The sequence below is a fragment of the Ostrinia furnacalis genome, unplaced genomic scaffold (assembly GCF_004193835.3).
Source record: "Ostrinia furnacalis isolate ACB-3 unplaced genomic scaffold, ASM419383v2 OfSCF7556, whole genome shotgun sequence".
Classification (NCBI taxonomy): Eukaryota; Metazoa; Arthropoda; class Insecta; order Lepidoptera; family Crambidae; genus Ostrinia; species Ostrinia furnacalis.
This window is the reverse complement of record NW_021137795.1, coordinates 122642-147968: the sequence shown is the minus strand read 5'-3', so window position 1 is coordinate 147968 and position 25327 is coordinate 122642. Positions and strand designations below refer to the sequence as shown.

Sequence of the window (25327 nt, the reverse complement as noted above, 5' to 3'; positions counted from 1 at the left end):
AGCGAAGAGTGTGTGTCATGCACACATCCCATTCAGAGCTACTATTCGTTCGCATTGAATACTATAGGTTGCAAGTAATATACGTTACATTATACGTATGTAAATGTGAGAAAAAAACCAATCAAGTTAAGAACCTCGTTATTTTTGAAGTCGGCTAAAAATAAAATTAGGTAACCTAACGATTTTAACCTTTTTTGAAATATTAATTACTAATCAATTTTAAACTTATTAGGACTGGTTGTTTTAATAATACCTGTGGCCATACCGCAGAGAAAGCATGGAATATTCAAGAAAAACGCAAAATGTTTGGGTTTTATCGTAAAGTTTTATGTTTTGGCATTAACGTTTTGGAGTCATGCGAGATTGTGGGTGGCAACACTGAGAACCTGGCTGTTTTGATTTCATTTCCTGATTATGGCAACACTTTGGCAGTAAGTTAGTGAATTTACGATTACGACTGGACCAATTTGTTTCTTTTACAAATATTTGTAGGAATATCGCTGGAAAACTTTCTTAGAAATATTTTTGTACAAAAATGGAGAGAAAAGTTGGAAAAGGTCTTGTAAATATTAGGGAACTTAGGCCCTTTTCAGGGCGCATATAGACGTCCCAAATATAGTTTCAAGTTTGCCCTACCAACATCTAGAGACAATGGTTACTTAGTTATTTTTAGTATATAAAAATGACTCTTAATTTTTATGGTAACCATTAGTAACTGGTAGTTATAGGTTGACACGAATTAGATATTAATTAAAATTAGATTTTTATAAGGTCAAAATATTTATCTGAATCGTGAATTGACGTCATAGATAGTACAGTCAGCATCAAATATTATAGTTCGTGACACACAAAGTGGCCAAAAAGTTGACAACACAATCTTATAACAATTGAAACAAAGACGTGTTACGAACTTTTTGGCTACTTTGGGTGTTACGAACTTTTGATGCTGACTGTACTTTAATAAGGTTACTCAAGTAGGTACACATTAGTACTGTCTGTTAATAAGTAAAGTGAAACGACCAATGTATGGCAATTGTATAAAATATACCAATAAAAAAAATGTAGGTGGAAGTCTTTACGTCAGTGTGTACTTTATCTTCCTACGCTGTAATCTTAAAAATATCCCAAGTAAAGAGAATTGGATTTGTTTCTATGAATAATAATTAGCTTGTTGCTAGGCTATTCAAAGGTACATTGAGAATGCTACGACTTGACTTGAAAAGCTTCTTATGGTATTTTGGGAAAGCGCTTTTTAAAGCCTTCCAAAAATTCCTTTTCAACAAATTTTCAGTAGTGTTTTCTACTGGATATAGGTAGGTCTTCCAAGAAGAGCTAACAGCTCTTTTATACAAGGAGCCTTTTGAGGTCATCAGTCCGTCGAGCACAAGAACAAGGGTGTTCTAAACTTTGTTTGACGAGGTGTTGTGAATCAAGAGTCCCCGTACTCGATTACGAATAGATACCCCGATTCACATCATCTTTCATCTACGTGATGCGAGATCTGCGTGGCAGACCATACCACACCACTAACCATCCCATACCCACTTTGTGGCTTGAAATCTCGTTAAAGTATAAAAATTTCCATAGCCTACGAAATGATATACCACGTGGGCTAGGTTTTGGCTAAATTGGTCATCCAATAAAAGAAACATCCTGAACTTTATTACCTTTTACCAACGTGCTATATTTCCTTGAGATCAAAAATCGCGTTTCTCATAGGTGTCACCCCTAACACACACCTATGTCAATATACCTTAAAAGTAACACCCGACTGATACCGCTTCGTAAAAAGTCGTTAAGCTAAGTCAGCGGCCTTCGGGTGGCTTAATGACATGTGCCAATAAGGTCGGGCGCTTATCTCGCGCGTACTGGTGCACACAATAAGCGACCCATCTTAAAAATGAAGGTTTAGGCCCTAGCCATGGGATGCCATGGAGTTGGATGTATTAAAATTTTGGTATACATTATGAGTCCACCCACAAGGTGGACCGACGACCTCATAAAGGTAGTGGGAAGGCGCTGGATGCAGGCCGCCACCAACCGGTCATTGTGGAAATCATTAGGGGACATTGAGTTATAATAATATTATTACTTCAATGTTGGGGATGATGATGATACATTATGAGAGGCTATTTTTTTCGGTGGTAAAAATGCATTGACTTGCATACCCACCGTTGTGGTCAGGCGAAGGTTATATGGGGCTCTCCCCTCCAAAAAAGTGAGGGGCCTACCCACTAATAAATCCACCATCTCCGTCCTTTCTTTCCCGACATGTTCCACCTATGCGTTGACCGTCCGCTATGAGTGCAGACTCCATCTTTAACCACGCCATTTTTTACAGTGACAGCTTATTGCGCTGACACTGACACTGAGATAATCTTGAGAGGCCCTAGCCATTGAGTGCAATGAATTAAGCCCGGTTACCACAAAAGGTGAGAGGAGAAATGGTGTTTGAATAACCAATCAGAATAAATTTCCGAACCGAAGCCGAACCGAGAGGTGAAGTGGAAATAACGAAGTCTGATTGGTTAATCAGACATAATTTGTTCTCTCCTCTTTGCCTTTTGATAGAATGAAGCTGAGACTCTATCCATAGAGTATCATAGAGTAGGATTGGTAAAAATTTTTTGTTGTCAGTTACTAATTATCACAAAACACATCTCCTCTCGTCTCTTTACCTCTACACTATGGTAGAAATCGGGCCTAACGCTTATTCTAAAAATACCGTCTTAGATGTCACTCGCAAATAGGCCTACACAATCGTAATTGAATTACATCGTACTTTCTTTAGCTAACTTAGTTGTATAATACTCGTAGTAGATACTAGCACTCCGCCCCGACTTTGCATGGGTGCCAAACTGCCAACTATACATATAAACTTCCCTCTTCCCTGCCCTTTTGTCACTATTTCCAAGAGTCTTCCACCTGGACATGAGCTCCCCTGGCTGACCTGGAAGTCTTTAAATAGACTTCAGACGTGGGTCGGCCGTAGTTAGGACAGATATGTTCAGGTGGAGATGGATGGCTCAAACTTGGAGTGCAAGTGCGGTTTTGTTCCCCAGTCGATGAAGCACAGGGTTTCGTGCCCTGCGTGCCCAAACAACTGCACGCAGGAAGATTAAATGAATGCTATGGACAACGCCACTCTTGTAGCGGAGTTTTGGGCTGACACTGTATGGATTTGTTGTCGAAACGACAAGAAGAACTTTCCTCTAGAATCATTTTGCCTATTTAAAAAAACCGCTTCAAATAGCGTAGTCTTAAAGATTTAAGCATACAGGGACAGACAGACAGGAAAGCGACTTTGTTTAATACTATGTTGTGATAATTAGGGAAATCGTCGTCTGTTCTGTACGAGATGTCATTCCGTGTAAGAACGACCCATCTCAATGTCACTGAGTCTGTTCAAAAAGAAACCACGTTCCTTCAAGATAATCCCTACAGTATACACCACAACTGAGTAAACAAGTTTGTTACAAAATCGCTCTTATTACCTCTACATAAGATGCTGTGGAGTTGAACTTGAAGTGGAGACTGTACCTCCCAAGTAAGGTCCAATTTGGCTAGAAAAATCCCAATTTCATTTTTGCGAATTAGAATAAGCGGCGCACGAATTTATGGAACACCCTTGTCATGGCAAATTATTGAGGAAAAGTTGCTAAAAACATTAAACTCGAAGGTTCTGATAAGGAGGCATCTGTGGACGGAATAAATTACTAAAGTTAAACATTAAACATTGTTGTGTGCGGTTCAGGAACGGATGGGTGACCGGCGCGGTTGATTAATTATGGTTTCCGTTAGTACAAGGTCAGGTAAAGATCAAAATGTAAAATTTTCCCAATGGGCTGCATAATGGAATTTTGTAAAAACCAAAATTTTTCATAAAGTGTTCAATTTTAGTTTTGTATTCTCTCTGGAATTGATGGCAACAGTAAGTACCTACTTGGCTTGAAACGCTACCGCGAAGAACTAACATTGAAGTTGGATGAAAAAAACATGGAGAAAGGTTACGTCCAGCTCCTGCTGGACGTAACCTCATTTAACCGTCATTTAAGCCTATGATAGTCACCTGACTATCATAGGCTTAAATGATGACGATTATAAACGGCTAGGTTCAAATTTTCATAGACTTTTGACCGTGTAGGGGTTCACATTCATTCACATTCGTTCTCATTCATTCATGTCATTCTGTTGGTACAATAAACAGTCGCATTTAGATCGCACTCGAAAACGGTTGTTTCGTTCCGCCTCCTCACACTGGCTAATCACACACACACACGCCCGCTCCTATAACCGCTATTTCGATGTAACCTTCAAAGGGCCATAGATTTCTTGAAATGATTATTTATTAATCTTAGTTTTAGGGGATCTGCGACTGCGAAAATAACTGACGCCTAATCGCTTCATCATCATCATCATTTCAGCCATAGGACGTCCACTTGACTGCTGAACATAGGCCTCCCCCAATGTTTTCCACAATGACCGGTTAGTGGCAGCCTGCATCCCGCGCCTTCCTGCTGCCTTTATGAGGTCGTCAGTCCACCTTCTGGGCCTACCTAATCACTTGTTGTAGTTTTAGAACAACTATGTAAGGCAAATCCTTATCAGAAACTCCTTGGCGCCATTCAGAGTATTGAACCATATCTCAAGATCTTCTTATCAGTTATCAGCAATGTGCATCAGTTCTTGTAATGATGTAGTCGCGTCAAGTGTTTGTGTTGGACACTGATTAGATTTGTTATTTCTTGTTTTGCTGGATAAAGGACACATCTAGATTGAGTAGGTGTTTATCAAACTTTGTCTCACTTATTTCAGTACCAGATACATTAATGTGATTTGTATTCATAATTTATTTGTAAGTAACTAGGATGTATACGGCTATATGAGCTAATTTAACATAGTACTTAATCAACCCATTAAATACACATTTCTAGGTAAAAGCAAACCAAAAGTACTTCCACAAAGAAAAATAGTTCATCATCATCCTCAGATCATTTGATCGCCAGTAAAGTATCTCGACGCGATCCAATCAAATCCTTCATTTGCTTCTGTTATAAGATAATCTATATCCCAGAAATGAACGAACACCTTCCTGATGGACGAATGACCTGAATAAAATGTAGAAAGTCGTTATTCGTGTTCATTCGTAGAAGGTTTTACCACCAATTTCAACAAAATCAATATCCTCGATCAATTTATGAGTCATATGATTATTAAAAATCATTTATATTGAAAATCGACCGTGGATTGGGACTCATTCAAACGTCATTACTTTCTATCGTACGATAGGGTAAAATAAAAACGATATGAAACATCCAACAAAGTGTTCCTAAAGAAAATATCACAAATTGCTCCCAAAGGCAACATTTGTCGACTCCAGTTCTACTTATCTCCCACTCAACGTAAATACGAGTCTGATACACGTTTTTCTTCGCAAGTTTAAAAGGAACTCTTTGGCGAAATTAGTTCAGAATGCAAATTGTTATATTTCATAAGCTTTAGGCATAATGAAATTAGGAATAGTAAGCTTACATTTTTGTTTACACTAAATTATGAAGAGGAAAGATTTGATTGTTTGTTTGCGTAGAACAAACTCCAAAACTACTAAACTGATTTGGAAAATTCTTTCACTATTAGAATCCTACATTATGCTTGACGAACATGGGTTGGTCTCAAAAAGTTAAGGATCTTATACGAAAACTACGAAGGTGAAAATTAAACGTTCAAATAATTCCGCCATTTTCCGCAATTGACACCAAATGTTCCACATTAATGCCCGTATTCACAAACGATGCTTGCTTCTGAAGCAGCAAATCGAACGCACAGCGTTGAATGATTGGTTCGTGTGTCACGCGCACTGTGAGACCTCATAGTAATGTTTGTAAATACGGCTTAGGTGACTGGCATGACGTTATGAAGTAGGTACTCAATAATGTTATTGCATTCCATACATAGATTACAAAAGGTGTATCATAATTTTATGATATCTCTATGGACTTTTTTGGTTAAGAGCAAGAGTACGCAGTAGGTAAGGAAGCCCGGATATCATTTGTATAATATTATGACACCGCTTGGGTTATATGTGCGCGTTATGATAAAATGTTAATGAGATTTTTAGACAATAAATGTATGAGCTTATTATGCAAAATCGACAAAATATATCGTGGCGCGCATCCTAGACCTACAGATTATACCAATCAAACAGTGAAGGTTGACTTTTAAAGTAAGGTATACACAAACTAATGTCAGTAAAATTTTCTATCTACAGTATTATGAGTACTTTCCCTTCAGTTGGCAATAAACAATTCCAGCCTGTTCGTTCGTTCGTTCGTTTGTTTCAGCCAAATGACGTCCACTTCTGGACAAAGGTCTTCTCCAAGATTTTCCACAATGCACGGTCCTGCGCTGCCCGCATCCAGGCTCTTCCCGCGACCTTTACCAGATCGTCGGTCCACCTAGTAGGAAGCCTGCCCACGCTACGTCTTCCAGCCCGTGGTCACCACTCGTGAACTTTTCTGCCCCAATGGCCATCGTCTCTACGAGTTATGTGCTCTTCATCCTGCTATTCCAGCCTTTCAATTCCAATATACATAAATATATATATTTTTTTGTATTCTACGAGTATCTCCTTAACACTGATTCACTTGAGATCTATAAACAAACATCTCACGCAATATAAATGTAAGTAGCATAACCTAATAAGAATACTGCATGTAATTTTATTAGGTTACAGTCGAACGAAGAGAATATCTAATGTGTTTCGCTTTGTCTCAGTTTCTTTTGCCCAGTTATTTTATTAATTTACTTGGCTCTTTGCAGCTTTGTTACGAGTTTAATGGGATAGAAAAAAATTATGATGGTTTTGATGTGTTAATTTTCTGAACTTTTGGAAGTAGTAACCTTCGCAGAGATTTCAAGTAATTTTGAGGAATCTCAAACTCGAGTCGGTGTCTCCTTTTCCGAGTCGCCACTCTTTGAAATTTCTTGGAAGTACCAGCAATTAATTTCGAGAATTCTTATATCCTTAACATTGAAATTATGACGTGTACAAGTCTGTCTAATGATGACCTAATAAATGGTAGGTCGTAAGATACTTCTTTTGATTTTTTTTCTTCTTCTCTTCTCTTAACACAGATCACAGAAACTAAAGGGAGATGTGACAAGGGGGCGGGGCCAGTGTCGCAGCAATATGCCCAAAAACAGAACACATTGCTCGTAACAGCAATGACGACAGCAGCGACGTCATAATGTAAACAGCTTACATTGCTTGCGTAGTACTAAAGTTTATTCGAATAGTGAGTACTGATACCGCAGTGGATAACGAGCAAATATTTTGATTACTTTGTGTGTGTGAATTTCTAATGCGACGAGTTTCGAACTCAGCGCATTAGTTGGCATCTCTCCATATCTCTATGTAATATACTAAACTGAAACTGTAAGATGTGACAATGTCCATGGCCCATATTATGAAAGTGTGAATTATAATTTATTATTCATAGTCAGTCCATCGAGCAAGGGACACACCCTACATTTTATGAGACGTATCACCATAATAATTTTACATCTTTCATAAAATATTAATTAATTCAAAACGATGGTTTAAGCAATGCTCACCTGCAATGAGAATTTTACCAGCAGAATGAACATTGTACAGGTAAACAGGTAATTCAGTCAGCAAAATCGCTCTGTAAACATATCAGCGATTTTTATGGGTTTGCTCCAGACATGTAGAGTCGGCTGCAGAAAAACAGGAACTCTTTTGATGTAGCTACACGTTCCAGGTTTGTAACAAATATCCGTGTTTGCTCGTGTAAAAGGAATTTCGTGAGTCGTTGTCGTACTAAAGTTGGGGATGGTTTTTTTTTTATGTGACAGGAGGCAAACGAGCAGACGGATCACCTGATGGTATATTTTTGTTTTCTATGATTCCTATGATTTATTAAATACACGTAATTTTGAATGGTCATTATTGTTAGATAACTGCAATATTATATTACAGATTGTGTAGTTGTTATATTGATAGTGAAACTATTACTTTTATTGTTCCGTTTTTATTAAGTTAAATATTTTGCAAAATATATTGAATACCGAAATCAAACTTCGATTGGAGAACCTTTTATAGCTTTCAGTTATATTTCATTTTTGACTTCAGAAACCGTCCAAAATAATAAAATATTTTTTTTACAATTTAAAAAAAATAATATTTGAAGAAAAAAGACTTATTATATAAAGTAAGTAGTTACTTTTGTCCCAAAGCTTTGCTACCAAAGCTATTGAGGTAATATTAAAAGAGCAAATTGCTGCAAAAGTCAAAGACTATTGCATTTTTCAAGTGAACTGTACATTTTGTACCCAAATATTTTCTCCAATTCGTTTGATGTTGTTTGATGGTTTTAAACTCACAAAAGCTGTTCTGCCGAAAATGCTATTTCAAGATTTCTTTCTTTGGTGTTGAGAGCGTAAAAATCTTTTGATGGAGACTCTGAAGGTTAGGTAGGATTTGTTCGCAGAATCCGGTGGATATAAAATTTTATTGCGGTAACACTTTTTAAGAATTTAGAGACGGCTTTTTCTTGAATCGAAACGTAAAATGAGTATATTATGTAATAGGATTACCCTGCTATCCAAGATAAACGTTGTTTTAATATCATTGGTATAAAAGATAAAACAGTCCAAACAATAATCATTAGCATTTTTGAATTCATCATTGAATCATTGAAACCTAAACTAAAACTGACCTTTTTTTCACACAGTTCTTTTTACAAAAACAATTTTTTGTTTTATGTATTTTTATGTGCAATAAGTTAATTTTTATTTCATATTGATTTCTGTTCAGTGTCATAATGTCTCTACATTAGATCCATCGACTTGAATCTAAATTCATTTACGTAGTTTTTACACTTATGATGATAATACATACAATTTACCATGTCCACCGAACTACAACTTTGTTTTTTACATCTATCCAAATAATTTATACAATAATGTGGAAATCCTTGGGGGAGACCTTTGTCCAGCAGTGGACGTCATTCGGCTGAAGCGAATGAAGTGAACATAACTAATTATAATCAATATTAATAAATGTGCACAAATATTTGCATTGTGCCAAGCAAATACGCTCTCAATGACGCAAAATTGTCTTCAAATTACTAACTGTTTAATTAAATTAATTCCTGCTAATATTTCTAATGAGTTCGTCGATGAAAACTTCTGCGTCTCATTGAAAGTGAAAATCAAAAGTTGAGCCAATTCATTAATTGATTTTAATTATTTTGATTGCGAAGAAAACATCAGAAGATGGAGTATCTTCGCAACGCTCTAAAATGTTTGTCAAAACAATTTTTGAGTTAAGCCTTTGACCTATTTAAAGGTGACATTGATAGGAAGTACGTTGGTAAAGTCGTCACTTTGACAAACTTCTGTCTGAAACAGAAACGATTCCTTTTCTTAATTATTTTAGTTTCACCTGTAGAATCACGACACTAAAATTACCATAAGCAAATGGAGGATTTGGCTTACACTTCCCACGCTGGCCAGACGGGATCTGAAGGACTATGTTCGCATATTCCATACTGTAGCGACAGCTCATACAACTCATTTATTTTTGCAAATAGGCTTTTGAAAATCACTTTTACACGTCCCAGTATTAACCCTACCACTGCTTCGGGATAATAAATGGGCCAGTGCTGAGAAGTTGCACTGCAATAAACTCAGTCACTATTGTCAGCCTCCTTTTCAAGGGTCTATAAAATATACATAGTCATAAATATTGATGCGAGCTATGCAGTAAACAATTCAAACATTTAATTTTTTTAAACTCTTGAAGACGTTATAATAAGTAGACAATTTTTTACTTCTGAACCGGAAAAGGGTAATCAAGCTATTTTTTATTGAACGCGGAAGAAGCCAAGGGCAAAGACTAGTCCTCAATAAAACATCATTTGCCTGTCTCTAACTTTCCTAGTTACAGATTCTTGGTGTGTACCCTTAACTGCATTAGATGTTATGCATCTTGCATACCGTATCGTTTGAAAATCAACCTTATATTCCGAACATAAAGTTCAGTTTAGTTTATCATACATTTCGCATATGCACTTCGAGAGGGCACCATACAAAGATAAACCCTATTTCAGAAGCATAAGGTTCAGAATAGTACGCTTTGTCAAACGTTCTTGTATTAGTATTCAAAAGGTGGTACAGTACGGTGCAAATGACGATATTACATTGATCTGAGTAGCATTTATATGTCCCAATGGGGGATGAATATTAAGTTAATATTCTTCTTATTTCTACCCTCAAGTAGCTATGAGATTTTCCGAGTTATTTTATACCTACATAAACTTTTACTGAAAAAATATGGCACTAAAATGAAAAAACTTCACCTAGATTAAATCTAAGATATAGATGACCCACGCTGAACACTCAATGACAGGGGGGCGCTACCATCGTTCAACTGTATGGTTTCCAACATGGCAAAAATCGGAATCAGCGATCCGGTATTGACGGTGGCGCCCCGCTGTCAATGTCATGCATAGGACAGTTCAGTATTTTGGAACTATACGTGTACACAATCGGCATCAAATATGTAGTTCGTGTCACCCAAAGTACCCAAAAAGTTCGCAACACGTTAATAAGGTTTTTTTCTTCTTCTGACTTATGCCACATATCAATCGTTCAATTTATTCACAGCGAATAAAATATACATTCCTTGGATTTATTTTTAGTTCCCCAAATGTGTCCACGGTATTTTAGTGGTTATAAAAATTTCAAACTTATAGCTATTTCACTAAGGCCAATACCATCAATAAAACTTATTTTCAGTATTATTATTTCCTGATATACTGAATTAAAATAACTTTTATATGACGAACTAGCGGCCGCCCGTGAATTCGTACGCGTGGATCCCGTTTTACCCCCTTAGGGGTGGAGTTTCGTAAAATTCTTTCTTAGCGGATGCCTACGTCATAACATTGCTTAGTTTGGGGCTAGCGGCGCAGTGTAAAATGTCCAAGGATATTAAAAAAAAAACAAATATTATATCTACCTTGGGGGAGGCCTTTGTCCAGCAGTGGACGTCATTTGGCTGAAACGGACGAACGAACGAACGAACCTGCATGCCAAACAGCCCGATCCGTCCACGGGTTTGGGCTGTGCGTTGATAGATCACTATGTCAGTTAGTCAGTCAGCCAGTCAGTCAGTCACCTTTGAGTTATATATTTAGATGTACGTCGACAGCATATAGAGCCAAAGCACACGATGCGTTGCGGCGCCGGCGCCGCACGGCAAAGATTTCGCCGTATCGCGTGGCGCGGCGCCACACCGCTCGTGTGCCCGCCACAGTTATTTCTATGTAAGAGGACGCAGCGACATCGCTCCGGCATCGCACCGCCACCGCAATGCATCGTGTGCTTTGGCTCATACTTTTAAAGCAAACTCGTTCTTATTACAACACTGTGTAAGATACCGTAATTTTTAGCTTGATGTGCTGTCACACTGAAACAAACTAAGCCGACATTATTTAAGAGGATCTTTGCCTTAAAAATCTATTCAAGAGAAACTCTTACATGCAAGAACTACTGTACTATTGTTGTAATATTGATGAAACTTTACAGTCAGCATTTTAGGTTAAAATTTAGTACGCGGACGCAAACAGGGGCAAAGTCTACTCAAATAATTTTACTCGCATGTCTACATTGGCCCCCAAACAGCAATTTTCGGGGACTAAATAACTAGTTCCAAGGATAGTCTACCCGAAAGTCTAGTAAACAAAATACTTATATTTGCAGAAGCGAAACTAAAACAAAATAGCCTGTGAGCCCATCTGCTGAAAAGGCGCTCTTTCAGCACTATTCTGGGATTTCAGCACTATTTGGGAGCATTGGGACGCAGATTTTCAGTGGGAAATATTCTGTACTTTTCAACCGACTTCAAAAAAGGAGGAGGTTCTCAATTCGACCCGTATGTTTTTTTTTTTTTCTATGTTTGTTACGCGATAACTCCGCCAATTATGAACCGATTTGAACAAATCTTTTTTCGGCGTATAGGTAATACCTCAAGGGTGGTCCCATTTAAATTTAATAATAAAAAAAACAACCCCCAAGGGTGGAAAATTGGGGATGAACTTTTTTATACGCAATATCTCCGCCGATTATAAACCAATTTGAACGATTATTTTTTTGTTGAATAGGTATTATCAAAAGGGTGGTTTCATGCGAATTTGAAGAAAATATTTCACCCCCAAGGGTGGAAAATTGGGGATGAACTTTTTTATACGCAATATCTCCGCCGATTATGAACCAATTTTTTTTGGTCTCAGTGTACTGCCTACCTTCAGTGGTAACATCAAGGTAATAATTAGTTAACTAAAAAGCAAGAAATAAGTAAAATTTTATAAAAAAAAATAAAACCGACTCCAAAAAACCTACACTAAAACGTAGAAAAATAATTACTAATTACCTACTTATTTATTAGGACGAATTATTAATATTTATGTAGGTATACCATGATTGATACTTTTGGAGTCGGTGCAGGCAAACTTTACATGTTTCATAATCTTGGCACCGACTCCAGAAGTATCAATCATGGTATACCTACATAAATATTAATAATTCGTCCTAATAAATAAGTAGGTAATTAGTAATTATTTTTCTACGTTTTAGTGTAGGTTTTTTGGAGTCGGTTTTATTTTTTTTTTGTAAAACCGTTTGTCCTTCTTAGTGTCAAAATGAATGACAATGGGCTAGTTATATTGAATCCAAATTTCTGACGACAGATGAAAGTTATTCTGAGAAACTAGCCTTGATTTTTTTTTTACGTAACATCTGCTATTCTTTAAAAGAGTAGCTTTAGCCTAGGCGCAGACCACCGATTTTTCGTCGGCCGATGGTTTAGTTGGGCAGTTAATCAGTATGGGCATGTATGGGAGTGCGTACACTGCACCGATTGATTCTTCATACAAATTAAAATCGGGCCCAACTATCGGCCGACTAAAAATAGGTGGTCTGCGCCTAGGCTAATAGAGCCATGCTCTATTAGCCTAGGCGCATCGCTGAATCGTAAAATCTTAAACTTAACATTAAACTGCTTAGACTCGTTTAGTATAAAATATAGACCGCTAATAATTTTTATTTTATTTCATTTTATAACGCGAAAGACACGTGTATTTGCAACATATGAGTCTTATTAATTAAGTCAGCTGTTATCTTTATGTGCGTACCTATTAGTTTTCCACGCTTTCCCGACATAGATATCACTGATTTATTTTTTTCAAACAACAAAACACAATAAATTGTTGAGGGGGCGTATCCAATCACTGATAAAGCTATGTCCGAATCCAATATACAATATTGTCATTTGAACCTATTCCACACGCCATGTGGACTCACAATGTGATATGCCTTATCCCAGTGGTGTTAGACTCAAATTTCAACGACAAATTGGGTTAGGAGAGATTGTTTTTTTAAGGGCTTCTTACGGCATCCTGCATCCTGGATCCAGTATCCCGCAAAACTGGACTCTCATGTTCTCAATTCAACCTCTCAAAAACATAATTCTCATCTGCACAGTCGATTAGAGGCGGTCAGTATTCTTTGTATGAAACTCCATGTATGAAGCCTAGGCGCACACCAGCAGCGACTTTTAATTGGCCGATAGTTGACTCGGGCTGTTAATCAGTATGGAGTTGTACGAAAGTGCGCACATTACACCAATTTGGTATCGGCCGATTCTTCATACAAATTAAAATCGCCTATGCAAACGCCTCGCGTTGCGGTAGACAGCTCGCAAAAGGCGATACGGTGTTCATCCCTTTCCGAGTAGACAAGTCTGCTATGACCTTTAAAAGTAACATAAATGCTTTCAATTAAAAGTAAAAGGCCTTATTATAACTGCTTTAAAAGTCAAGTTCACGGAAACTTTCAGTTAAGTCAGTGTCATTAAAAATAACAACTGCCATAAAGACGCTTTGCTTGTAAATCCTTTACTTAGGTGAGTGAAACGGTTGGTAGAGTTTAGATGGTTGCGGTAATATCATTATCTCCCATTTTTGAGTTGGTGACTTTTTGTGACTATATTATGACGTATTTTATGGTATATTTACTTATTCACCTGGATATTGTGCACAGTAACATTAATTAGTTTTATTTATGTAAATCTATATATATAAAAGAAAGTCGTGTTAGTTACTCCACTTATAACTCAAGAACGGCTGAACCGATTTAGCTGAAAATTGTCAGGGAGGTAGTTTAGAGCCAGGAGAAGGACATAGGATACTTTTTATCCCGTTATTTATTGCCATTAAGGCGGAACAAAGTTCGCCGGGTCAGCTAGTACTTTATAATTTGAAAGTGAACATAGAGTGACTGACATTTCCAATTAGAAATTACACTGAAAATCTGAGGTTTTTTTTCTTAAAAATGGCTTTAAAATTTTTATTTTGTGCGGTGATGGCTTCAGCGACATTTGGTATAGTAGTATAGTCCAGCAAGGCTAGGATACGAGCCGTGATAAAATTTTATCGATGATGACAAATGTATGGACTTATCGCGTATAATCGATAAAAGTTTGACTCGACCTGCTGGCAATCGTTGAACCCGGAAAATTGATAAATCTATCTACATAATCTATCTTTATTCTATCAATAAACCAGATTTCAGCGAGCAAATGTGTAACGTTTTGCGTGTCTCCCAACTTTCATGGGTGTAACTTCAGTTTCCGTATTAGAATACTTTTATTTTATGCGTTCGCGTGACTAACTTTTTATTTTATTTCCTGGAGCTTATGTAACTTGTCAAGAATTGATTCGTGACACATAAAGTGTTGGCACGACAGTCAACTGTCGCTGAACGCGGGCTTTATTAGAAACAGTTGAACGCACGTTGAACATTAGTTTATTATTTTGACATACACACCCGTATTTACAAACGATGCTTGTACCTCGTAAGCCCGGATGTGCCTCAGAAGGAACTGAAACTTTGTAGTCAGTAACGCCGAGACATTTTCGGAGGTGATTTCGAAGTATCGCCGGATGTGCCTTCAGAGGAACTAAAACTTTAGCGATAAATTTAAGTACAAAAATTCGCGCCTATCGAAAAAAAATGGTGATAGTCTATGGCTCAAAGTATTCAAAAATAGGTATCCGAACTTATTAATATAAAAAAAACAAAATGTCACTGTCAAATTATCATTTTTCTTTGACAAGGTTGTTCGTCCGAGAAGACGTGATGTGCGATTAATTTTTTTTCTTCACGTAAACGTAGTTTAATTGCAAAACTGACCAGTATAATTTAAGTTAAAATACTGCTAAACAAGCAAAAAAAATATTTTTCCCAATTTGAAGTAGTTTTGTAAGATTTTTTTTCGTTTGAAAATAATAGTTCTTTGCAAGGAACATTCGGTCTTGATGGTGTAAGTTTTATTTTTGTATATTTTTTCTATTGAGATGGGGTAGAGTATTGACTTTTAAAATTATGATATGATTGGGAAAATTTACCATGAGAACATTCTTATTTTTAGTTTAGTAAATATTATAATTAACATGAATATTCACTTTACTTCTTGTACATTCCAACCTATTATTAGTGTATGTTATAAAACCGATAGTACTTTTAAAAGTACTAATTATGAAACATTAAATAAAATTAAAACCGTTGTTCCTTTTCAGTTACATTTATTAATATAATTATTGTATCTTTATGTAGTATTAATTTATTAAGAAGGTTACATTTATGTTTTACTTTAAATTATAAAATACAATTTATTTACTTTTCCTTTTTAAAGTCTGTAATACCGAATGTTCTTTTAAGAGAAAACATTTTTTTATTATTTTTCACCTAAAATAAGCTCTATGCACTATTATTATAGGGCCCCTGAAAATATGGATGCAAAAGAAAATCTCTAACATAGAAATTTTTTTACTCGAAGTGCTCGGCGTTTACTACTACAAATTATTCGTTCCTCTGAAAGCACATTCGGCGATACTTAGAAGTCGATAAAATTTACTCTTCGGTCTTACGAGGTTAAGGGAAGCAGCAAATCGAATGCATAGCGTTAATAAAGCTCTGTAGTTGGTTTGTGTGTCACCCTGTGCGTCCACGCGCACTGTGCGACCTCATAGTAACGTTTGTTAATACGGGCGTTAGTATGGCAATTACCTTTTAAACAGGTGTCCAACGTGTGTTTAACATTTTTTGTAATAATGTTATGTTTAGATAATATTATTATTACGTTTATTGTCTAATGTTTTAATAAAAAATACACATAAAACTTTACTAAAATTCAATTAAGCTGAGTAAGTGGCGTTTTAGCACTTTTGATCTATGATATTGTTTAAATGTTCCTTTGTAAATAATGTTGGAACTATTGACTATATACATTATTAAAATTGAATAGATTTTCAGACTTAAAACTTCTTAAAAAAAACGTATAACTATTTTCAGTTAAGATTGAAGATGCCAACCTAATCGTCAGAGTATTTTCAATTTCGTCCACAAAAATTTAATAAAATCGAAATTAAATCAAGCTCTAATAAAACGTTCCGCCCACTTGTTCATAGAATTCCATTGTATCTATAAAAGTGCCTGGATTTAGACTTAAACTTTTGAGCCTAGAATGTACGAAAGCTATTTCAGATTACTTTTGTAAAACATCAAAAAGCACTTTTTGTACATAACAAAAACAAGCTTTACATTCCGTTTTGAGATCGAGTAAAAAAATCTTTAAGCTTCGTGATAAGTGAGCTTTTGACATCAAAGCAATGTCTTTGTTAAGATACGTTAATTGAATTTGGACTTTGTATTGACAATGACAACATATTTTTAATCAAAGGTTATTTTTGACCGACAACAAAAAGGAAGATAATGTTTTCAAATTTATTTATTTATGCAAATTTTAAAAGAGAAAGTCTGGTATTATGGAATAAAAGAAAGGATTACCCTTTCTTTGAAGTAGGTATTTGTGAAAGCCTAATGAAGTACCTAATGTGCTAAATATCAAAAAGTTTTAACGGCATTATGGCCCAGTTAAAATAACCAACTGTCATTTTTTAACTTATATTAATACACTTTATTAACTTATAGCTAAAAATGATATTGATAAAATTGTCAAGCTAACCATATCGTTCGTTATATCGAATTTTAGTTATTACTTAGGTATTGACTTTTCATCATTACAAAAAGATTCCAAAGGACATTGTCAGAAACCGCCTAAAAACCGCCCAAAAACATTAACCCATCATAATTATTTTCTATTTTTTTAAATACATTAAGCACCCATTCATTCTAATGGACACTTAAGCATTGAAAAATTAAATAAATAAGTCTTTTAACGTTTATTCTATAATACTATTACAACTTCCGGACGTTTTGGTGCGTGGCATGGTCTAAAACCTATCAAGTTCCATAATTTTTGCCGATAAAATCTGTACGAGGCATTACCGTACTTTATTGCTGGGAGTCCATGTATAGTGATGTTCCTGCGGCCATCATAGACAATAAAATATCGATTTTGAAAATAAAACGATTCATGTTGTTTATTTACGTTGTTTATTTACGTGCAATTTGTGGGCATATTATAAAAGTGGAATGCCGCGTTGTATTTCTAAAACTTGTACTATTTGGCTGCGACTCGGCGTGACGACAATACAAAACATTTTTCGCGATTCTGTGTTCATACATTCACACAATACATTAGACGCCATGTTGTCATAAACGACATATTATAAAATCGCTGTGATTTAATATTCTTAATCATTAATTTTATGGCAAGTGTCCATCAGGAATCATTGTTCTTACACACAGAATCGTATTATTTCGCTTTCGGGTAGTAATATGTCAAAATTGTTGGTTCTTAGGCGAACAATGTATGGAGAACGAACATTGTCCTTTGACAATCCCAAATTTGAATTTAAAATTAAAAGCAAAACCTGCCAGTCCCTAAAAACAAGATAAAACGTATGGTGAAAAAAGAACCGAAAAAAAGTTTTTAATGTGCTTTATCGTGCCTGAAAGTCTAAACTTGGAGTGTCGTGTCGTTAAATAACACTTAAAAACTCATTTTGCGTAGAAAACTCACAGACTGAAGAGTTATCAATTTTAGTCTCAAATTAGACCTTATTTACTCTAAATGTAAGCTGTGGCCTTAACTTCCTTAGGGTGAAAATTATTTTCCAGCCAGCATCCAGTTTAGTAGGACCCTTGATTAATAAAGAATGAATCGCTGTAGAGAATTCGAATAAGTCTCAAGGTCAACAATACTTATCGAAATAAAGTTTACTTCAGTTTAAGTTATGTAATCTTCTATTTATTATTGTAAATAAAATAAAATGTACACTGTGAAATGCAATAAAGAATTGAGTATTGAGTATTGAAAAAAATTCAACTAAATACTTTTCAAAAACTTAAGAAAGAAACATACGTAAAAGTAACATTCTAAACAATATTTCATCTTCTTTCTTTCTTTCTTTAAATTCCAAAGCTAAAATATTCCACGTCACAGTACGCAATATCCACAAAATCTGGGTTAATAATGAAAAGAGGGAAACATGGCAACTTGACATTATTTTTAATGATCCCATCGTTGTTGGTTTAAGCGTTGTCAGTTGAAGAATAACGAGTGACAGAATTTTGCTATTTTCAAGTGTTTTTACTGACTTTATGAAGAAATAATTAGGTTATTATGTTTTCATAAACCTCTTTCAATATAGAAAAACCGTATTATTATAAAACAAATGACGAAAGATTCAAATTCAGATGTCAAGCCAAGTAGAATACGTAATATAAATTATTCATCTCTATCACAGAACAGACTTGAATATATTCTTGCCTCTACTCTTATTTGAGTATTCATCGGTAGACATTACGTTTTACATTATCATATGGACCTTCAGAGTCTAGACTGGGTTTCAAATTTTCGTTTTTGAAAGGCCATTTATGGCGAATTAGCGACTGCCCGCGACTTCATACGCGTGGATCCCGTTTTACCCCCTTTATCTATCTTACGCGGTTTAGATTTTTTCATACATTTTTTTTCCCGTTAACTCCCGTTCCCGTGGGATTTTAAGGAATTCCTTTCTTAGTGCACCTCTACGGTACCTAAGCTACGTCCCTTCCAAATTTCAAGTGCCTAGGTACGTTTAGCCGTTTAGGCTTTGCGTTGATATGTCAGTCAGTCAGTTTCTCCTTTTATAAAGGACTAGCGGCCGCCCGCGACTTCGTACGCGTGAATCCCGTTTTTCCCGGTAATTCCCGTTCCCGTGGTAATTTCGGAAATTCCTTTCTTAGTGCACCTCTACGGTACCTAAGCTACGTCCCTTCCAAATTTCAAGTGCCTACGTTTAGCCGTTTAGGCTGTGCGTTGATCTGTCAGTCAGTCAGTCAGTTTCTCCTTTTATATATTTAGATGTTAGGTAAATGGGTATATGAGCCGACACTAGCCCATGTTAACATGGTCATATAAATGGTATGGTGAAGTCAGGAAATTGATATCTCCACTTTAAATATTTTATTTTTCATACAAATCGGATTTTATAACATTTATTTTGTATGAAAATTAAAAAATTAAAATGACGATATCAATTTCCTGACTTCACCATACAATTTATATGACCATGTTAACATGGGCTGGTGTCGGCTCATATACCCATTTACCTAACACCCTGTATATTTAGATATTAAGAACGCAAAGGTATAATGACCAACTTGATCTTCACTGGTTGGGTTTTTAATTTCGGTCAATTGATCCTGGCTACACAGGAGTTGCAGCGGTGGGAACGAGAGTTGGGAATAGTCCCGTTATCTTGATTTGGCCAACTACAAATAATAAAACAAAAAAATTACACAATCTTCTTAGCGTTAATATTTTCAGTAGGTAGTCTGTGACTGTGTCAAAAAATGTAAGCCTACTTTTATTTTGCATAAAATAAATTGGGTATTCTCAATTACGTGACAACAGCTTCAGTACCTTTATTGATACAATTTTATCATTTTGATATAATTAATGCTATCTATTGTACCTTTTAAGGGACTATGTCATCTCATCTCTAAACAGCAAATCTTATGTTTTTTTTTTTGAATAATCTGTCACGACTAAGTACATAAGATGACCAAACATTTTAACTGTACTTTCGTCTCTACAATTTCCAAAGTACTTAAATATTTAAGTAATTAAATGAAGAGGCATTTTCCTCCTTTTTCCTACTTTTCCCATGGCCGAATTACTTTGCGGTAACTAAAATGTGAAAAAATACTCGTACTATTTTCATTGTCATACCGGGCAGCATGGAAAGCATTGGGGGAGGCCTATGTTCAGCAGTGGACGTCCTATGGCTGATGATGATGATGATGATGATTTTCATGATACTTTGCCATAATAAAATTATATTTGAGCTTTTAATAGATTACAATACGTAAAGTATTTAGATAAGTTACTAAATTATATGTAGCATAAAGAAAACCATAGAATACTTTAGTGTAAATTTCGGTTTATTACACCGAATTTAGATTTTTAACGCTTTACTTTGTAATCATGTGACATTTTCTTTATAATTCGTTATTTTATAAGACAATGTCGTGAATTAGCATAGAAAGTTTCTTTTTATTTTAATTGTATACTGATAAAAACTTGTTAATTAAAATAATTACTAATTAAGAAAGTGTAAGTTTAATCTAGTCACATAATTTTGCTAAGGATGAAAAATTTCCACTAAGTAAATAATGTAGTTTGAGTTCAGTTCATTTTTTGAATTATATTGTTATATAATGTATGGGTTTTTGATTTAATTTTCGAAATTATTTTGAGCCTAAATTATTAATTATACTTATAATTTATAGCCAATATTCAGCATACTGGTGAAAAGTTTGCGATAGCAGAGAAATTCTGTAATAAAACCGATAGTACAATCACAAAACTCGGAATTTGGCCTCCAAAATCATCTAAACTCGTGATAAAGATATCAAAAAATGACAGTGGACTTACCATATCATCATAAAAAGGCATCAGGGCAGTCAGTATCCGCCTTATGTGTAAGAAACATAACGTCCAGTTTACGTTGACACCGCTACACGATGGTTGACTGTTTGCCCAGAGCTCATTTTGAATGGTTTCTTCTAGTCCACCTATTTTGACTGATCACCACATTAACAATCATTTAAGAAAAAACACTGGCCACTTAGTTGTAAAATTAAAAAAAAGTTTCAAACTCACTGTTCTGAATAAAAACAAAACAAAACGTCACGAATTTTAAATTTGAATAGCGAATGATTTACTTTTAAATTGAAATATGGATCGGCTTTGGTTTGAAGAAAAGAGGTTCGTAGCGAAACTTTTCGACGTTTCGGGAGGATTCAGTGGAAATTGGCGCGCGTCCGTTCCCGCCAACGTTTCGGTTCTAACTGACGAATCCTAGCACCGCTGGTTATCGTTTTCAGTAGTGAGAATTTTCTTTTACTTTTACGTTGACAAGATAAGTTCTTGTATCTGCACTCTGACAGTACATTTGTAAAGGGCTAAAGAACAAGATTGTTGGAGAAAACGAAAATGTAATAAAACGTTTTCGGTCTGGTAATTGCGTGAGTGAGTTAAGAAACAAATAAAGTGAATTTAACTGTCTCGTTCATTAACATTTAATTTTAATTTACATTATTTACTAATGCATTAAGAATTGCCTTTGACGTTTCATTAGAAGCTTGAAGATACATTCACAACTGTAATGAAAACTGAATAATACAATACTCTTTGTAAAGAAGGACTTACTTTTTTATCTGTGTCTATTGTCTAAGAAAAATAATAACTTTAAAATACTTTATCAACCTTCTTTTATTCACTTCTTACGTTTCTGTGCTTTAGTAGCCATCTGGCTGGAAATATAACGCTGTTAATTAAAAAGAACGAAGAACCAGTCTTTAGTAAAACGTTTTTGAACATTGTGTGCGTTTGACGCATTCAAAATAAAACAAAAGGCTATCGTTGCACATTAAAAATAATTTAATACATTTTATGCATAGATGAATAGTATTATTTCTGTAAGCATTTTATGTCATTTCAACCCAATTTACTGACTTTTTTATTGCTGCAAAATAGTGCGTTACTCGTACATACAGTGTATAGATTGATTTGATGTCGAAGGTAGCAGGAAAGCGCTGGACGCAGGCCGTTACCAACTGGGTAACATGGAAAGCATTGGGGGAGGCCTATGTTCAGCAGTGGACGTCCTATGGCTGAGATGATGATGATGTCGATCGTACTGTCAACATTTGCATACGTTGATTAACTTGGAATGCAAGTTTGGTTATTATCTCCAGTCGACGAAGCACATGATGTCGTGCCCTGCGTGCCCAAACAACTGCACGCAGGAAGACTTAATGAATGCTACTGACAACGCCACTCTTGTGGCGGAGTTTTGGGCTGACACTGTGTAGGTTTGTTGTCGACACGACAAGAAGAAGAATCAGAGAGGGTTTGTACCTACTCCTATAGTGGAGTCGAAATGATCTGATGATTATGATGATGGTGATGATGGTGTTACCCGGGGTAAAACGTAGCCTATGTGTTAGTCCAGGGTGTCAGCTAACTCCATACCAAATTTTATTAAAATCGCTCCAGTCATTTAGACGTGAAGAAGTAACAAACATACACACTCACAAACATTCGCCTTTGTAATATTAGTGTGATTTATAGAAATACCTGTACCCCCAGTGAAAACGGAGTTAAGTCGAAAATGGTGATTTTTGGGAAATCGCATTTGAAGTTAAAAAAAATCCTGCTTCGTCGCTATTAGAGATAACTTGGTCAAATATTTTTTAGGTGAAAGGTAATGTTAGATATAATTAGGCAGTGTGCCAGTTTGGGAAATTTAGCATGTAGTTTTTTCGTAATTAAATAAAAACCCAGTTATATCGCCATGCACGGCAACTTTACATTCGTGTAAAGTGATGTAATGGGACATAAATCATTTTACACCACACTGAATTGACCACCCGCTAACAAGTGTAAAGTGATACATGTCTGTCACAGAAAAACTTTATCGCGCGCGTCTCTGTTTCAAAAACAGGGATAAAAACTATCCTATGTCCTTTCCCGGGACTCAAACCATCTCGATGCCAAATTTCATTAAAATCGGTTCAGTGGTTTAGGCGTGAAAGAGAGACAGACAGACAGAGGTACTTTCGCATTTATAATATTAGAATCCCAACTAATATTATAAATGCGAAAGTAACTCTGTCTGTCTGTCTGTCTGTCTGTCTGTCTGTCTGTCTGTCTGTCTGTTACGCTTTCCCGCTTAAACCTCGCAACCGATTTTGATGAAATTTGGCATAGAGATAGTTTGAGTCCCGGGAAAGAACATAGGATAGTTTTTATCCCGGTTTTTGAAACAGGGACGCGCGCGATAAAGTTTTTCTGTGACAGACAAAATTCCACGCGGGCGAAGCCGCGGGCGGAAAGCTAGTAGATCATAAATAAGATATTATTTTTATTCTCATGTCAATCGTGATATAAATTGCGATACAATGGCAAAGGAAACGGGTCCAATAAGTCATTCAAGATTACAATAGTGACTATTTCTAGCACTACTTCTTCAAGCACCGGCCCAAATTCATGGACTATATTGGTCGTATAGGTATACTCGTAGGTAGGTAAGTGTGACGTAGTCGTAACTACTATGGATGAGCTAATTTTTAGTTTATATTATTGTGATTTGTTTTTGATTTTCAGACATTTCAACTCTCACTATTCTTCTAAATAATGAAATTCTATGTTCTTCTGATTAATTTCGTTGCGGGTCCAATGACAGTTCACAAACCCCAGGACATACTTGGCCTTCACTGGTTGGGTTTTTAATGGTCAAGCTGTAGATCCTGGCTACACAGGAGTTGTAGATTTTAAGGAATTCCTTTCTTAGTGCACCTCTACGGTACCTAAGCTACGTCCCTTCCAAATTTCAAGTGCCTAGGTACGTTTAGCCGTTTAGGCTTTGCGTTGATATGTCAGTCAGTCAGTTTCTCCTTTTATAAAGGACTAGCGGCCGCCCGCGACTTCGTACGCGTGAATCCCGTTTTTCCCGGTAATTCCCGTTCCCGTGGTAATTTCGGAAATTCCTTTCTTAGTGCACCTCTACGGTACCTAAGCTACGTCCCTTCCAAATTTCAAGTGCCTACGTTTAGCCGTTTAGGCTGTGCGTTGATCTGTCAGTCAGTCAGTCAGTTTCTCCTTTTATATATTTAGATGTTAGGTAAATGGGTATATGAGCCGACACTTCACTGGTTGGGTTTTTAATGGTCAAGCTGTAGATCCTGGCTACACAGGAGTTGTAGCGGTGGGAACGAGAGGTGGGTGGGAATAGTCCTGATTATTCTTCTAAATGACGACAATTATTTTAATTTTAGAAGATTGCTAGCTCTTGTTTGCATCTTTGACTGGGTCAAATTCAGTTTTTCACAGAAGTATCGTACTGAAGTTTCATCAAAATCCATTCAAAAGTTTTTGCGTGAAAGTAAACATATCAATCCGTCCATCCACTCTTTCATCATTAAATATTAGTAGGATCACCTTGTTTGAAGATAATTATTTTAAAATAAAAAGCCGCTATAAAATTCAGAATGCCCATTGATTTTTTACCACATTCTCTAACCTATACCACCTAAATACCACATTCTTTAACCTATACGAATGTTGTAACTAGGTACAGTCAGCGCCAAATAGTTCGTGACACCCAAAGTAGCCAAAAAGTTTGTAACACGTATTTGTTACAATTGGAATAAGATTTTTGTCAACTTTTTGGTCACTTTTAGTATGATGAATTTGATGCTGACTGTACGAGTTTTGTAGCGTAAATTATCAAGAAAACATTCCACAAACTTCCTGCAACAATGATAGTGTCTTTATAGCTTCCTTATGATATACCTTGAATTATTTACGAAGGGCCTACTATGGTGGTTTATTGTCGGTGAGAATACGCCCTAAAACGATCGACAGAGGGTGTTTTACTTTAGCTAACTCTATACAGTTAGTTTTCGCTGTTTTTCTTTTCACGGATTTTTTCAGTGGTCATACTTTTTATCGGTTATTATCTAAACTGTAGTTAAGCATTGCGTTGTATGTTTAATTATTTAGGTATGAAATAAAAATACCGAAAAAAAAACTATTGTAGAGATCCGTACAAATTTTGCAACAGCTGAATCTTCATAGGATAATCATGAGAAAAATTATCAATTTATGGTCAGTATAGTTATGTAAAAGTGGCGCCATATACCTAAGTTACTCTTATTGCGACAAAATTTCTTATGTACTAATGAACGATACTAGCCCTTGCGAAAGAACTCTTGAAAAAGAGGC

General features: G+C 35.8%; 1 protein-coding gene across 1 annotated transcript in view; it reads right to left on the bottom strand.

The window, feature by feature from the left end:
* NPFR (Neuropeptide F receptor) overlaps positions 1–21396 on the bottom strand; it is a 76605-nt gene extending 55209 nt beyond the window's left edge. The window contains exon 1 of the mRNA XM_028321656.1: positions 20972–21396. Coding sequence (XP_028177457.1) covers positions 20972–20992 — 21 coding nt within the window. The 5' untranslated portion in view covers positions 20993–21396. The remainder of the gene's footprint in view (positions 1–20971) is intronic.
* Between the last annotated feature and the right edge of the window lie 3931 nt (positions 21397–25327).